General features: G+C 35.6%; 3 protein-coding genes across 4 annotated transcripts in view; all 3 read right to left on the reverse strand.

Moving 5' to 3' along the window:
• Window positions 1–2,415, reverse strand: part of LOC307152503 (myosin-IIIb) — a 44,570-nt gene extending 42,155 nt beyond the window's left edge. Inside the window, exons 1-3 of the mRNA XM_079861209.1 lie at window positions 2,034–2,415; window positions 1,743–1,808; window positions 1,513–1,643 (exon numbers count right to left, since the gene is read on the reverse strand). Coding sequence (XP_079717335.1) covers window positions 1,513–1,643; window positions 1,743–1,808; window positions 2,034–2,135 — 299 coding nt within the window. The 5' untranslated portion in view covers window positions 2,136–2,415. The remainder of the gene's footprint in view (window positions 1–1,512; window positions 1,644–1,742; window positions 1,809–2,033) is intronic.
• Window positions 2,416–6,654: 4,239 nt separating this feature from the next.
• tfpil (tissue factor pathway inhibitor-like) lies at window positions 6,655–9,936 on the reverse strand. Its single transcript, XM_079861911.1, has 6 exons — window positions 9,797–9,936; window positions 8,841–9,035; window positions 8,589–8,753; window positions 7,172–7,240; window positions 6,938–7,016; window positions 6,655–6,852 (listed from the first exon to the last, which is right to left on the reverse strand). Exons 1-6 carry the CDS (start codon window positions 9,864–9,866, stop codon window positions 6,795–6,797), a joined length of 636 nt encoding a protein of 211 aa, XP_079718037.1. The 5' UTR covers window positions 9,867–9,936; the 3' UTR covers window positions 6,655–6,794.
• Window positions 9,937–11,448: 1,512 nt separating this feature from the next.
• nxnl2 (nucleoredoxin like 2) lies at window positions 11,449–17,663 on the reverse strand. Of its 2 annotated transcripts, XR_013820010.1 has the most exons (3): window positions 15,014–17,663; window positions 13,558–14,369; window positions 11,449–12,803 (listed from the first exon to the last, which is right to left on the reverse strand). XR_013820010.1 is itself a non-coding variant. In XM_079861232.1 (2 exons), the coding sequence occupies exons 1-2, from the start codon at window positions 15,313–15,315 to the stop codon at window positions 14,201–14,203; spliced, it is 471 nt and encodes a 156-aa protein (XP_079717358.1). In that variant the 5' UTR covers window positions 15,316–17,663; the 3' UTR covers window positions 11,455–14,200. The 2 variants fall into 2 exon arrangements, 1 of the variants encoding a protein (XP_079717358.1); XM_079861232.1 differs by having other exon boundaries at window positions 11,455–14,369.
• Between the last annotated feature and the right edge of the window lie 65 nt (window positions 17,664–17,728).

Raw genomic sequence — 17,728 nt, forward strand, 5'->3', positions numbered from 1 at the left:
TTAAAAGATTTTGACTTTATTGAATCATGTTATTTAAGAATTTCAAATTTTCAATACTGCAACACATACTGTGGTTTTGGTTTGCCTTACAATTCTCAAGAATTTTTTTTTTACAGTAGCATAAATTAAATTTAGCAACAAAAACCACGACATAAATACATTTATTTATATACACAGAATAATTTTTTTATTTATTCTATTTATATATATATATATATATATATATATATATACACACACACGTGTGTGTGTATAAAAAAGACATATAAATAAATAAATAAATAAAAATAAATACATGTATACACATACACACACATATAAACACACACACACACACACACATATATATATATATATATATATATATATATATACGATCCAGACATGCTCTTGACAGTTTGTAGGAGATTCACCCACAAACTAAAACCTGGAAGTAATCAATATTTTCGTCAATTTACATCCAAATAATCACAATCTGGGGAGCTACAATAACTGCTTTCCAAATATAGCAGCGTTATTAATAACTAATGAAACAAGCATTCTTCTACGGCTGTTTTTTATGTCTTGCCTTGTCATTGTATGCATAAGAGGCATTCTTTCCCTGTTGTCTGGGAGACTATCAGCCTCCCTCCACTGGTACCGGTCTCATTCATGGACGGCTGTATGGTCACTAGGGGTGACGACACCATTGGGCTCTATTGAGGGTTGAGGGTTTACGGTTTACGTAATCAGAGCAATTCTGTGTCCTAGAGACTGTGAATATCAACTTTTTGTCTTTAGCACTGCCCCGTTCCCAATCAATGCACAGAATGCATCTGAGAAATCAACCATGAGGCTCCATTTCTGAAAAATACATTAAGCCGACTACTCTAATGGTAAAGCAGCAGTGCAGAGTCTCGGAGGAAGGCTGTACATAGGAAAAACCTTAAATATGATACCGGATAGAGTAACGAGCACAGCTATCATCCATACTATTGAGTTATAGTAAGAACTAATATCCATCTGAAACCTTTAAGGTGAGTATCATACAGGACAAAAATGAAACTAGTTCGACAAGACAAACTTAGAATGATAATTAGGCAAAGTCTGAAGGTTGTGAATGTTTAGAGGTTATACAGGACAGATTTGTTTGACTAATGGAGTTTGATTAACTCCCAAATCTGAATAAGTGTTAAAGTTACTCAAGTCAAACAGGCTGAAGGGTGTGCCTGAAAACTTTCTGAGTCTCAAATTTGGGATAAAACTAAACCCTAACCCAAGTTTGTACAATAACAGCATGCCGATAAAATTTCTGCTTGTGTTTACAAATGAAACAGACACGAGGAGCCTTATTTGATGTGCCAAAAATGAATGTTCTTGTCTCTGCATGTCTCATGGGATGAAAACAAACAAGACTGGGCAAGGAATTTCATACTGTACTGACACGTGTCACCATACGACCGTATAGAATTACTGAAACCTTTCCTGGAGAAAGCATTGGTTTTGGTGAATTAATTTGATTGCAAAACAAACCTGATCACGATACACTGGTTTTGGGGTCCCGTGGCCAGACGTCCCAACATGGACTGATATGCTCGATCCGCCACAGCAAATATATGAGGGGGCAAAGACTTCTTCTCATGGCACTTATACCGCTCAGACACCTGCAAATGGATTTGAGTCAAAACATCAGTTAAATTATTCATTTAAACATGTTTTCTACTGTGTTTTCATCTATATAAGCCAATGAAACACATTCTTACCTGTTTTTCATAGATTGAAAGATATTTAAATGGGTTAATAGCCACCAAGATGTCTCCTATATAGGTCTGTAAATACATAAATATACATATTAATTCAGTTAATCAGTTCTCAATGATCGTAAATGAGGTTCAGGCAGCAGCATTTAACGTTACATACAGTGGGTGAACAACAACTGTCCCAGAGAACAAGAGCTCATTGTTTTATAATCTCTAGATAAGTTAATAAACCTTGAACACAGCTGGTTTACCTCACACTTTACACAGGTCTTTTTAGTTGAGTATTTTACTCACATAGATTAGGTTCTGTGTAAAACGTCCAGTCAAAACCTCCAGCAAACTTTTCTCGTCCAGCTCGGACAGATTCGCCAGATCTTCAGGCAGGTTTGCCTCCATCTTTCGTCTCTAATACTGTACGTCAACTTCTAACTGTCAAATCTTTCCGTCTCGCATGACAAAAGAACAGCTCGTGTTTATATCCACGGTCGGTCGCTCACTTCAGCAGTGGCTGATTCAGTTGATTCTGTGTGTGCGCGCGCACGCGCGCGTCTCTATCGCTCTCTCTCTAAACGCTGCTTGAGTCTCTCTCTCTCTCTCTCTCTCTCTCTCTCTCTCTCTCTCTCTCTCTCTCTCTCTCTCTCTCTCTCTCTCTCTCTCTTTACATGCTGCTTGAGTCTCTCTCTCTCCCCGCCCTCATCTTAATAGACACTCTCATTAACCCTTTCCTCGCAATATCATGGACCCTTTTCAAAGACTGTGATGACGCGTTTTAACGGTCAGCATCGTAAATCCTGCAACGTTTTTTATATTTTCCTTTTTTTAATGATGTATATGATCACTCTACACTTTGTATTTTATTACCTTTCCATCAAATTAATAAATAAAAAAAACTAGTTTACGCTGCTGTGAGGGTGTTACGACCGTTTACCCAACAGCCATTTACGACCAGTTTACCTAGTTTACCCAACTATGACAACATCCGATTCTGAGAAACCCAGAAATGTGAAAAGGGTTCAACACCTAAAAGTCCACCATCATTTAATCAATCCTTCTCATATCGTTTCTTTCTATCAACACAAATGAAGATAATTAGCAGAATGACGACACTGCTCATTTCCATAGGCCTAAGTGGATGGGGACTGGGGCTGTGTTGAGCTCCAAAAAGTATCTTCAAAGCAGTTGTCCATATATTACGGTGTCACCAGTGTTGCCAGATTGGAAATGTCGAAGTATCGTACCAGAAGCTCAAAATTATCGTATTTGGAAGAAAATTATCGTACACGAGTCAACGACATGAAAATGACAGACATCCCAACCTGCACAAAGTCATTTCTGGGAGTCAAGAAATCTCCAACGGCGGGTGGGAGGTTGGGGGATGGGGGGATGGGTCCGGTTCTGATTCGGGAGTATAGATAAAAGCCCGCCCGCACTTACAATTGATTGGTTGGGTATTTTTTACAGTCTATGGTTGGGTCCTTACATGCGCTTCGTGAGGCACACTAGCACACACACGCAAGGTCTCTCGCTCCCTCTCTCTACAGGTTCTTCCCCCGGTAGACGTAGAATCCACGGCTAGATCAATGAGAAGTCCTATTACAACGACCATCATTTGAAGTGTCACACAGTTCTGAAATTATCGTACATTATAGGATTTTTTCCATTATTGATCGTACATCGTACAGACAGTGGCGGTCTTAACATAGAGGCATAGGTAGGCGGCTGCTTGGGGCCCCCGTAGTAGGGGGGGCCCCAACCAACCTCAAAAAAAGAAAAAAGAAAAGAAAAAAAAGCCCCTTATCATCATGAACGCTTCAAAAGAATAGTAAATTGTATTAATATTCTTAAGAAATACGTTGAAAAGTAGTAGTTAAAATGTCCAGTTCATGGTTATCCGTTTCTACACACCCCCGACTTTCACAATGAGATGGACTAGTCCATAACTGTGCGCGGCGCGAAAGATAAACACGCAGTGACAGGAGGACTGGGAAGTACACAAAAACAGAGACGAAGCAAGATGAGTCTAAACGAGAAAATGAAACCAAGTTACCCAAGCGGCTCAAATAAAAGAAAAAAGACGTTGATAAGTATTTGTCAACGCTGCCAAAGATGACAAACTTTTTTACAGCTACTGTTGGGGATTCAGACAGGAACAACAACGTCCAAAGTGTTGAACATGCCGCTACAGCAGCAGCTGCTAGCTGTGAAGTGGCGCTAGGTGAGGATAACGTTAACACACTCACATGGATATAGGTGGATTTGCTTAAAGCCAAATGCAACATCACCTCTCCCCAGTTCGCCCCTCTTACCCCCCTCTCAATTACTTACTATAAATACTGTTTTGGCGCTTGTAAATGTGACGTGAAAGATCCCTAGCGCACGTGAACTGATCATCTCTAACGTAACTAGCTAATAGTGAATAAACACGAATGACTATTGAAAGATACAGTACAACTTACCAAAATGTATATTCCTCATACATAATACCGATCAATCAGTGTTTTTTCAACAGCGGAAAGGGTCAATAAAACAGCTGGAGAACAATTGTGTCACATAAAATTTACCTCAGGAAAGCTGTTTTTTTTTCTTGAGAAAAATTAACCCTATCTTGTGTACCTAATATTTATCCAAATGAGTCAATATTGAATCAAATCACAAGAATTGAATTGAAATCGTGAAATTTGTCAAGCAATAATAAAAAACCGTAGCTTACCAGAAATTGTACCATGTAAACATGTAACATGTTTCTGTTTAGTTACTAAATGTTTTGACAATCACAATACACTTATTGTGATGCAAGATTTTTCAGGTGTTATCTGAAACCTTATTCTCTGTTGGGTTCCATTGTGACTATTAGTTTGTGTAGTGCTACACTTTGTGTGTTCCCTGCTTTCCATCTTCATTTTGGAGTAAAGAAATGTATGCAGGGTTTAAAGGGAAAGTTGTTTTTTTCTCCTCTTCAACCTTTACTTCCCCGTAGATTAGCTTTACCTGGCTATCCATCATTCAGTCTGTATTTTTTTTTCGTTATCTTTTAAAAATCGGATGGGGGGGCCCCCATACATACTTTCGCCTTGGGCCCCCAATTTGCTAAATCCGCCACTGCGTACAGAGGTCAAAATTATCATACAAATACGATAATTATCGTACATCTGGCAACACTGGGTGTCACCCAGGTAACACTGAATGTCAATGTTATGAAAAAACATTCTATCGGTAACGTTTTTACCTCAGAATTAGACTTTATAACTCGCAATTGAGACTTTAGGCTATATCACGCGACCAAGCCTACCTCTAACTCTACTTATGAGAAAAGAAGTCAAAATTGCGAGAAAAAAAGAGTCGGAATTGTAAAAAAAGGAAGAATTGCGAGTTTATATCTTGCAATTCTGACTTTTTTCAGAATTGCGTGATATAAAGTCGCAATTGCGAGAAATAAAGATTCTGACTTTTTTTTGACTTGCACGATATAAAGTTGCAATTGCAAGTTATAAAGTCAGAATTGCGTGATATAAAGTCGCAATTCTGACTTTTTTCTCGCAATTCCTATTTTTTTTCTCAGAATTGCGAGAAAAAAGTCAGAATTGCGAGTTGACATCTTTATTTCCCGCAATTGCGACTTTATATCACGCAATTCTGACTTTATAACTTGCAATTGCAACTTTATATCGTGCAAGTCCAAAAAAGTCAGAATTGCGAGATAAAAAGTCGCAATTATCTTTTACTTTTTATTTATTCTGTGGCGGAAACAAGCTTCCATGTCCTCAAGTTGTTTCAAACCTGTATGAATTTCTCTGTTCTGCTGAACACAAAAGAAGATATTTAGGTAATTTTTTAGCATGCACAGTGGTCAACTACTGTTGTTTTTATTGTGCTTTATAAATACTAATAAAACTAATACTAATAAAAATACTAAATATTAATAAAAATGACAAAAGCAGATATTAACAAAAATAAATAAATTAAAAAGAAATAAAAAATATAAAAATAAAAGCTAATTCAATATTAATAAACGTAGCTAATACTAAAATAACACTGTTGTAGTTGAATTCAAAACATTAAGAAGGAGAAAACATTGTTTTGGTTGATATTAAGATGGGGATCAATGATTTATTCAGTGGGAGATTTCTAACTTTGCTATTTTGATCCACACGTCATTATCTGGTGGATATTATGGGTCAGTCACACTCATCTCAGTTATGCAATATGGTTTATGATTCTTACAACTTTACAGTATCTGTCATGTGATTGACAGCTCAGTGGAAAAAAATAGACAGTTCCTCTTTGAATGTTGTGAATAATGTCACTGGCCTTATGTGACCAAAATAAATGAACAGGCCTACCGGTAAATTACACTTGAATTAATGCAATCTCTTTATCATGGTATTTGCACTGTCATTTCTACATCATTTACTACCAAATAACTTTTTGTATACTGTTCCTGTGTATTTTCTTATATATATACTGTATATTTGCACTGATTCACCATCTGCATCTTTAAACATGCACAACTTTAAAATAAATGATATAATACATACATATATATATATATATATATATATATATATATATATATATATATATATATATATATATATATACTAAAGTTATTTTCTATACCATGTATACTATAGCTATTTGCACGTCTGGTTAGACGCTTCTGTATTTGCACAATAATGTTTTAAACTAAAATACAGGGAAAAATACAGTAACTTTTTTTTTGTCTTGATTTATTTTATTAAATCAATTTCTCATTAAAAAAAAACAATATAGAACACGGAAAGGCCATTTTTTGGTTACATCATACATCATCTTAAGTACAGTAGGTACATTTGTGAAACTCAAACATCAGATATCTACTGTCATATGAAACAAAACAGGTGGATTGCTTTTATATGTAACTGCTGAACTCTTCTAGTCAAAAAGCAAAAAAGTTATCATGGACACTATATATGCATCAGTTAAGCCCAATTGTTCTGTTACTTCTCAAACATGACTAGTATAAAGGGTATAAAAGCACTAACACCATATTTACAGATACATGTTGTGAACAAAGATCTATTTCATTTCAATATCAGATGTCGGCACTGGCTTCCTTTCTGCTTTCTTGCTTTTCCTATATGAATGAAAAGAAACATTTAAGAGTTGAAATGACTTTAAATGACGTAATGCTGTTAACACCTCCATAACTTCATACTTACTTATGGAGCACAAACATCACAATAGCAGAAATAAGAGCACCAACAAACACAATCCCGCCCAACACACCCACGATCAGCCCTGAGAGAGGAAATAGACAATAATAATGTGTTTATGGACATTTCAATAAAGGTTCATTGATGCAATTTAAACATATTAAAAATGAAACATCAACAGCCCTTTTATGCCAAACCACAACAGGAGCAACCATAATCATTATATATATATGACTGTACCTGCACTAACACCCTTCTTCTCATCAGGGTTTGGCAGATCTGCAGCTCCCATCAGCCGTCCGGATTTAGCTGGAAAAACACATTCACACAGTCAGTGAGATCAGGATAGTCTGAGCAGACTGACCTCTGGTGGACAACAGAACAACACACACTGAATCGCTGAACACCAATACAGGCCTATAGGCTATTATATATATATATATATATATAGAGCGTCTGTCTTCAAGGAACACTCTTATGTTCACCAAAGCCAAATATTTAAAAAAACATTTACTGTATTTGGTCACATAAATGCATTATGTGACCAAATACAGTAAAGGTTTTTTAAAAAAATATTATTACAATTTAAAAGAACTGTTTTTCTATGTGAATATATTGTAAAATGTAATTTATTCCTGTGATCAAAGCTGAATTTTCAGCATCATTACTCCAGTCTTCAGTGTCACATGATCCTTCAGAAATCATTCTAATATGATGATTTGATGCTCAAGAAACATTCATTATTATTATCAAATGTTGAAAACAGTTGTGCTGCTTCATATTTTTTTTATGTGGAAACTGTGACACATTTTTTTCTGGATTCTTTGATTAATAAAAAGCATTTAGCATTTATTTAGTAAAATTATAAATGTCTTTACTGTCACTTTTGATCGACTGAATGCGTCCTTGATGAAATCTGATCTCTATTTTCACATTTAGACTGCCCAGTTTACTTCAGTTAACTGTATAGCAGTGATGTTTATGACATCCTCTTTTTCTCTGTGGCTCGATGTGTTTATTTAACATTAAAAATTATGCTTTATCAGTTTCAGTGACTTGCATCAGTTGATGTGAAAGAACTTGTGTCACAAAGGGAACTTACAGAACAGTATCTTATCTTATATATATATGCTATACATACACTACTGTTCAAACAGTTTGGGATCGGTAAGATTTTTTAAATGTTTTTAGAAGAAGCCTCTTATGCTCACCAAGGCTGCGTTTATTTGAATAAAAAAAACAGTAATAAAAATATTGTGAAATATTGTTACAATTTAAAATAACTGTTTTCAACATTGATAATAATCATAAATGTTTCTTGAGCAGCAAATCATCACATTAGAATGATTTCAGAAGGATCATGACACTGAAGACTGAAAATTCAGATTTGATCACAGGAGTAAATTACATTTTACAATATTTTCACGTTTTCATCGAAGAGCTCCTCCCCCTTTTTTTAAATAGCCAATAGCGTTTAGTTTATTTCAGAGCCGTTGAGTTCGGTAAAGCTGCAGTTTCCTAAACCATAACCTCTTAAACTCCTCCATATCCAACTCACCTGAGCTGAGATGAAATCTCTTCAATTTAGTGTAATTTCAACAACATTTTGGGATTATAAATAATAAAAAAAAAACGGTGAAAAGAGACTTGAACTAACCGAGACACAGCTTCTGGCAATCCTCTCGGGAATCAAATCGGTTTGCGTTTCCTTGGCAACCTCGATATAAGAACATACGACAGTTCTTCTCTTCATTGTCATAATAATATTTTGGGATAATGGCGAAACAGGTGCCTTCGTCTTTTTGCAGAGAACATGCCGTGTCTGATAAACATGAGGGAAAGAAGAATAAAACATCGTTTCACTCATGTAAAATCAACAAATACGGTATTTACTCGGTGATTGTTTTACCGTCATCCGGGTAGATCTCGTCGCCTTTAGGAGAACATGCTTTCATGCAGTCTTCATCGCTGTCGTAGCGGTTGTTGTTCCCGCCTTCTCCTTTGTAGAAGAAAGGCACACAGAACTGTGTCTGGGAATCATAGAAATATCTCATCAACTTTTCCGTTCCTTTTCCTTCATCTCTGGCGTCTTTGCACTGTGGGCCTGAGAAAAACAGAAATCATTCATTAATATCTCATCAAAAGGTGTACCTGAAATGTCACATCTGAAAATTGAAATACAATTTTTTAAATGCGTGAATCATTTTTTTATGATAATTTAAATATTTTAAAAAACAAGGACGCAAACAACTCAACTGGAGCTGTTTTCAGTATATTAGGCATAAATGTGTCCATATTGTGAATGGTTTTAAAAGCCTAAACCTGTTTACACTTTCCTTTTATTAACCTTAATATAAGTGTGCTTTGATAAGTGTGTTTATAGGTTGTGGTTAGGATAGATATTTTGCCTATTAAAATAAACATAAGCAAAAAATTTGCAAATTGATCAAATGCGTATTACTAACAATAAATTCTAGCTCTTAAATTATTTTTCTGTTAAGAATAGATGTGTCCAAACTCATGCAACAGGATGTCTATAAGAATTATCATCTGTATTAGAATTATTAACACTATACAATACTTTTAATACAGAATACACTGTAAAAATGATGTAAAAAAAGATTATTGAAGTACGTTTCACAAAAAAAACAAAAAAAACATTTAATCGTTCTACTTCGAAATTTCCTGTTTAATTCAATCTTACTTGTCATTTCTTTCATTATTTGTGAAATTGAACAGCAATTTCTGAGTGAAAATTGTTTTAATGTACATCCTCTCTTTTTTCCCCATGACACTTCCTGTAAAGCAAGCCCACTGTATAATAACTCCAGAAAAGACGAAAATCCCAGGTCTGTCAGAACTCACCCTCTGTTAAAGCAGAGACGCCACCAAACCCCAGAACCACCACCAGAACATACAGTGTAGATCTTCTCATCGTGCTATTTTTCAGATTTGACTCTAATTCGTCTAGTTAACCGCCAGCAGTTGTTCGTTCTGCACCGACTAGCTCAGCTCACGTCCTTTAGACCCTCTTATCAGCTCAGTTTTTATGATCAGGGTGTGTTTCTCTCACATTGAGGCCAGTTTCAGTCATAAAACATGACAATGACTCTCATATAGTACTGTTCCGTTCAAATGAAATGATCTAACTCTCTCCAAACCTGTCCATGATTGCACATAACACTGAGAAATTACTTATTTAGGCCTAGGCCAGTAGGTAAAATCTGTGATACACTATATATATATATATATATATATATATATATATATATGTGCTGTCAAATCAATTAATCATGATTAATCGCATCTAACATAAAGGTTTGTATATATATATATATATATATATATATATATATGTGTGTATGTAGTATGTAATCTGTGTATGTATGTATATATATATATATATTAGGGCTGTCAAACGATTAATCGCGATTAATCGCATCCAAAATAAAAGTTTGTTTTTACATAATATATGTGTGTGTACGGTGTATAATTATTTTCTATATATAAATACACACACATGCATGTATATATTTAAGAAATATTTGCATGTATATACTGTGTATATATATTTATATTATATATAATTTATATTATATATAAATATTTTATATATAAATAACACATTTTCTTAAATATATATGCATGTGTGTATATTTATATATAGAAAATAATTATACTCCATACACACACATATATTATGTAAACACAAACTTTTATTTTGGATGCGATTAATCGCGATTAATCGTTTTGACAGCCCTAATATATATATATATATATATATATATATATATACAGTATATATATATATATATATATATATATATATATATATACACATACACATACATATGTATATACATACACATACATATATATACATACTGTATATATGTAATGTATATATATACATATATATACAGTATATATGTATATATACACACACACATATTTACAAACTTTTATGTTAGATGTGATAACTGCGATTAAACGGTTTGACAGCACTAATATATATAAAGTATTAACTGTGATAAAATATTTAATATTTAATAAATACTTTTATGACTCTCTGTCTATACATTTTTTAAATATATATTAAAAAAATTTAAATTTATATTTTATAGAAATTAGTGGCAAGAAAGGTCTCATTTGCCATTTCTTTCTCCTGCAAACCCAATTAACTCAATTAACGAGAGTCACATTTGTACTATAAAAGAAACTAAACAAATCCAATAAAAGAAAACAATAGAAACTACTATACAGATACCTATACCTTTGGTAAACAAGATAAATAATTGATAAATATTAAATTATTATTTTAAATATTATATATATATATATATATATATATATATACTGTTTTAATGACCTTTCCAAACCTTTAAGCCTTTCAAAGTTGTTTGTAGCAACAGATATAGTTTCACTTAGGAAGGTTTCAGGTCAAACTATCATGGCGTTTGCCCATAAATGAACGTTTGTGTCACTGACACAGCCAAACCAGTCCAGAGGTCATGACTCACGATTTAATATTCACAGTATTTATTATTAACATGTAGGCATACAACAAAACATGTGACTACAGAAAACATTTAGAGAAGTGATTAAAGTGGCATGACACAGCAGTGAAATAATTAAATAAAAAATAACAATTACTTAAAAATATAATAACATAAAACAGATGCTTAAAGAAATGTGAGTGCGTATTGCATGGTCTTATTATATTAAAACCAGGTATTGTATTAGTTCATTATTCACTATATGAATTGTTTTATTCCCTGAAATAGCAGATTAGTCTCATCTTAATTCAAACGCTTTGCTTAGTCGGGTATATGAGCAATCATAATCCCACAGCTCATTTCTCTGCACAGTATTCCTCCATTAGTCACGTTGGTGTTGACATACTGAAGTAATGGGTTTAGTGCGTGTTTTTGCAACTGAAAGCAAAACAGATACGACGGGGAACTGAGAGCTGTGGAAAAACACTCTCGAAGGACCGTCTGTGTGTTTTAATGAGACACGGAGGAATAGGAAGCATGAAGATGATCCATAACAACAGAACCAGTGCACATCTGCTATTCTTCAAGTAACAAACATCAGAGAAGATTGCATAGATTCACAGCATTTATTTATTAACCAAAATTGATTCATATAAATAGATTCTTATAAAAGCAGCTGTATAAAAAATAAGTTAGCAAAAGTATTTGAAATACACTACGAGTCAAACTAATAAATAATAATAGTCATTAAAACTTCAGAGTGACACTTTACAATAAGATTCCATTAAATAATGCATTACCTAATATAAATGAACAGTGAGCAATCTTTGTTAACATAATTAGATAATAAAAATACAACTATTCATTCTTAGTTCATGTTAGCTCAGATCCATTAAATAATATTAATAACATTTGATTTTAGCAATTGATTAGTAAATGGTAAAATCAGAGCCCGTCTACGGAGAGCCAGGCCACTCCCTATTAAGTCCTATTGTACCGAATTGTGGTTGTAGTTCCACCAGAGCTCCACTGGGGGCGATCGCCCATGAGTGCAAAATGAATGGGAGTCTATGGAGCTATATGGCTAAATTTGTCTCTTTCACTCGATTGCCGTCGAGAAATCTCAGATTTGATTGTAGGTTTTGCAAGTTCAACATGGGTTATAGGTGGAAAGTTGAATGAACGAGTACTTATGTCCTTTTGATTTCTTACAGGTTGAGTTGTTGTTGCCCATAACACGCTAGCATTCTGCTAATGAACGCTGATTGGTCAGTGAAGGACTGATTACGACCAGAGATACCGCTTGATGGCATCGTGGCATCCGAAGCAGGACCAGAAACAAACAAATCAAAAACTCTTCTAGCACGTGTATTTACCTGTGTCAGCTGTGTTGTATGTTTACCTGTGTCAGCTGTGTTGTGTATTTACCTGTGTCAGCTGTGTTGTGTGTTTGCCTGTGTCAGCTGTGTTGTGTGTTTACCTGTGTCAGCTGTGTTGTGTGTTTACCTGTGTCGGCTGTGTCGTGTGTTTGCCTGTGTCAGCTGTGTTGTGTATTTACCTGTGTCAGCTGTGTTGTGTGTTTACCTGTGTCGGCTGTGTCGTGTGTTTGCCTGTGTCAGCTGTGTTGTGTGTTTACCTGTGTCGGCTGTGTTGTGTGTTTACCTGTGTCAGCTGTGTTGTGTGTTTACCTGTGTCAGCTGTGTTGTGTGTTTACCTGTGTCGGCTGTGTTGTGTGTTTACCTGTGTCAGCTGTGTTGTGCGTTTACCTGTGTCAGCTGTGTTGTGTGTTTACCTGTGTCAGCTGTGTTGTGTATTTACCTGTGTCAGCTGTGTTGTGTGTTTACCTGTGTCGGCTGTGTCGTGTGTTTGCCTGTGTCAGCTGTGTTGTGTGTTTACCTGTGTCGGCTGTGTCGTGTGTTTACCTGTGTCAGCTGTGTCGTGTGTTTACCTGTGTCAGCTGTGTTGTGTGTTTACCTGTGTGAGCTGTGTTGTGTGTTTACCTGTGTCAGCTGTGTTGTGTGTTTACCTGTGTCAGCTGTGTCGTGTGTTTACCTGTGTCAGCTGTGTTGTGTGTTTACCTGTGTCAGCTGTGTTGTGTGTTTACCTGTGTCAGCTGTGTTGTGTGTTTACCTGTGTCAGCTGTGTTGTCGATGCCTCGAGTGAAAAGAAAGTGCAGAGCGCGAAAGCACCAAAAGTGACTGAAGGATTGCCGTAAAGCAGTATCTCTGGTCGTACGATGTGTATGACGTCATTGACATTTTAAAAGACTTTTTAAAGCAAATAAGTGACTCTAAAAAAATCGAACACCCAGCAATGTGTAATTTCTTTGCATCTCCTTTCGAATACAACATTAAAATTACTAGACAAAAAAATGATATCCTGAGAAAAGTGGATTTTGAGGGGTATAGCGCCATAGACCTCCATTCATTCTGCACTCGTCCTGTGAGCGCCCTCATGTGGAGCCAGAGTGGAACTGCAACCAGTTCAGAAGCCGGAAGTTTACTGGGAGTGGAACTTCTCCCCTTATTAGACATTCTCTGGTAAAATTAAGCTGAATAAGTGCTTTAGAAGTATCGTTCATTGTTAGTTCATGTTAATTAGTGTTACCAACTTGTACGAATGGAACTTTTAACTAGTCGTGTGGATTGTTGACCTGAAAAGAATCTCTTGTACACGGTTGCATATAAAAGTTCTGACTCTTTTTTGCAGGTAAATGTTTGAGATAAAGCCCTTGGGAATTCAGTGCGGTTCGTGAAACACCTTCACGTGATTCCTAGGCTTTAAAGTTCTGGAAGATCTCGGCCACCTCGAGCCAGCTCCGGAAGCACGCCAGACCCTGATCTCTGATCTGCTTTCGGCCTTTGTCTGTGATCACCTGCCCGTTCTCCTTCACGATGACCAGCTTTGGTAAGGCTGTGATGTTGTATCTCTTCTTGAGTTCACTGGAGAAACAGCAGAAAACACGTCAGCATCACAAACACATGCAGACACCTCAGATCAACAGATCCTGGCTAGCTCAGGTAAAAAGATAACATGCACTTGTTTTAGTCTGAAACAGCTTTAAATGTGATTTATTTCAAATAAAACGAACCATCATTTTGACCAAACATAAATCTTCAGATTTAAAATGATTACGGACAGATAGATGAAGATTTTGCCTTAAATATATCCTACAGTGTGACAAATAAATGATTAAAAATACAAATACCATGTACTCTTTCAATTAATATGAAGTCTAAAACATGGTCAAATACTAATTTATTATTATTTCAGGATTTTTAAAAACAATTCTTCAGAGAAATACAGAACATATTTTAGACTATCTATATTATGCTATAGAAATTTCAATATTTTTAAATTACTTTTTCAAATACTCACAGATTTCCATGACCTGATTAGTGCAATAATGGCACACATGTAGTGAAACTATACAGACTGTCTATTTTTAAACATAATCCTCCAAGTAAGTGTGTGTGTGTGTGTATGCATTAAACCTCTTATCCGGGACAGACTGTGAACTATAATGTAAGTTTACTGTGGCACTTCACCACCACACCACACAATAACTCATGCAATGTCAACTCACTGTTTATATGGATCCGACCAGGACAGAGCCAGCCAGTCTCCGTGCATGTCATGATAATACTCCACCATGTCTTCAGTGGATTTATCAGAGGATATGAACACGATCTCGAACTGTGCAGGAGGCTCGGTCTCCTCCACCAGCTCCGTGTAGAAATCACACAACAGCGGAGTGAAGTCTCGGCAGGGTGGACACCATCCAGCGGAGAAATACAGGCCGACCACTTTATTCCTGAGAGCTTCCTCTGGATCCACCAGATCTCCCTCTTTATTCACGAGTGTTCTTCCTGAAAACACCTCGACCATCGCTGAGGATCTCAGCTGCGCGTACGGGTAACCTGAGATAAGTGCCTAAATTACTGTTAAAGTATTGCTATGTGTCGTAAAAAGTAGGTTTAACATACGGAAAAGCAGCTCTGCTCGATGTTTAATGCGATTCAGCGCACTCCAGCGAGTCCTTTGACAGCTTTGGTTACAGGGACGCGTATTTACAAACCGCTTCCTACTACGGTGAAGTTGACTCATGAATATTCATAACGCAACGGGACGTTCGCCCGCTGATTCGCTGACAGCTGCGTTAGTAAAGCGTCGCTGGTCAGGTGGCTTGGCTCATGAATATAAATTGGGCGGTTGCCAAGTAACGTCAACGCTATGTAATTATTAATGAGATAAGGGTTCGCCGATTTGTAAATTCGGATCAAGGAGTGACGCCCTACTTAATTATGAAGGACATTTGATTAAACCATTGTCAGCCGTACGAAGTAAGAAATCCTCATTATGAAAAAAAAAATTGGTTCCTTAGATAGATCGAGATGGATAGTTATCTGACATATCTAGAAAGACAGATATATATAGATAGAAAGACAGATAAATGGATTGATATGATAGACAGACAGACGATTAGATATATGACAGACATATAGAGAGAACGAGATAGATAGATATGACAGACAGATAAAGGTAAAGACAGGTAAAGTCGGATCAAGGAGGGACGACCTACTTAATTATGATGGAGAAAGCAAATCCAAATTTTTGTTATAATTTTTAATTTCTAATTACTGAACACAAATTCGACAGTCAACAGAAACTGAGGTGAACGTGTTGTTGATGTCCGAGCAATTATTAATGATAATCTCAGGTAAAAGTTCTCTTCACCCATTAAAATCAGAGTTTGTACTCTCTAATATACAATATTTTATGGGTAATTCAGAGAATTTACACTCACAGACAGATCTTGAGGCTCAAAACCTATTCGTTTTTAACCACTAATATATTCTAGGCCAATGTTCAGACATATAGAGGCAGTTATTTGGATAAAGATTCAGACGCACGCATTCACATGAACTTTTTTAATCTTATAAGGATAGACTTACATAATAATTATAAAAATTACTTAATGAATTAAGTAACAGGTTTTAAAATGTGTTTATACTTAAATGAAAATAAAATGAACTATCTACATGTTAAAAAAAGAGAAAAAAAAAACAAAACAGATTCAGTCCAATAGAAGCCATTTACCTATATGTGAAAGAACATGAAATTTGAACTATACATGTATCTGCAACAATCATCAAATTGCACTGCATTTTTGTCCATTCTTTTCTTTTTTTTTTATACAAAGTAATTAAAGAGCAACAGCATCTTAAAGGGACCATACGTTCGATTCTCTCCACGTAGATTAAAGTGTGCATTTCCTCTAATTCTATATATCTACAAGGTTGAATTAGATATGCGATACATGCACACATTAGCCCGCTCTACATATAGATTCGTTTTTGATTTCGTCCCGATCGCATAAGGCCTGTTTCTTCGTTAAATATGGCACTCTTCATAGAAACAAATAAATTTGTCCTGTAGCAGAACGGTGGTACTGTGTCAAAAGGATATGATCCCTCAAATGCTGTTTAACACCGGTACCTTGCCTTCCATTGGCACGCCACACACAACACCAGTGCATTTGTTCTTATAGAGCATAGCAGAAAATAAAAATACTTATTGTTTTTACTTAGAAATGGATTCAGAACCAGAACCGAAACGTCACAATTAGCAACACAATAAACAGAACCTTTCATTTAGGGAACAAATAGCCGAAATAAAAAGACAGGTACACATGCATCACACTAACATACGAGAACAACTCTACTCATATCATGCAAAAAGAACGGTCTAGTTTTCATCGTTTTTTTTCTTTTTTTCTCCGTTGTAAATTTCCCACGTCGACCTGACATCAAAACACAGTACATTACTACATTAGGTACATGTAAAAGGCCAATCCCATGAGTATGTCTTTTCTGAGGGTTTCCGTTTGCATATTGACACGTCCGTTGTCCACTTGAGTAAGACACAACTCTAGCGACGGTGAGCGCGTGAAGCTGCAGTGAGGACCCGTACGCCTCGAAATAGTGACCTAGCTCTCGTTTGAGAAGGAAAAGTAGAACAGTCCCAGGACGAAACTTTACCCCTGCGTTAAGATCACTACATTTGTTGAGCGCCTGCATTAAGGTTTCAAGGTCAAAACATGGAGAATCACAAATATCTTTATGCACTTTGCTGGGTGAATCTTATGAAAAGCATCAAGAAATGTCTAGGTCGCATTTCACCCGAAAATCATATCAAATAAATAAAATATATATATATTTATACATAAAATGTATAAAATTGTGTATATATATATATATATATATATATATATATATATATATATAAAAGTGCTGTCAAA

The sequence above is a fragment of the Squalius cephalus genome (genome assembly GCF_949319135.1).
Source record: "Squalius cephalus genome assembly, chromosome: 24".
Lineage (NCBI taxonomy): Eukaryota > Metazoa > Chordata > Actinopteri > Cypriniformes > Leuciscidae > Squalius > Squalius cephalus.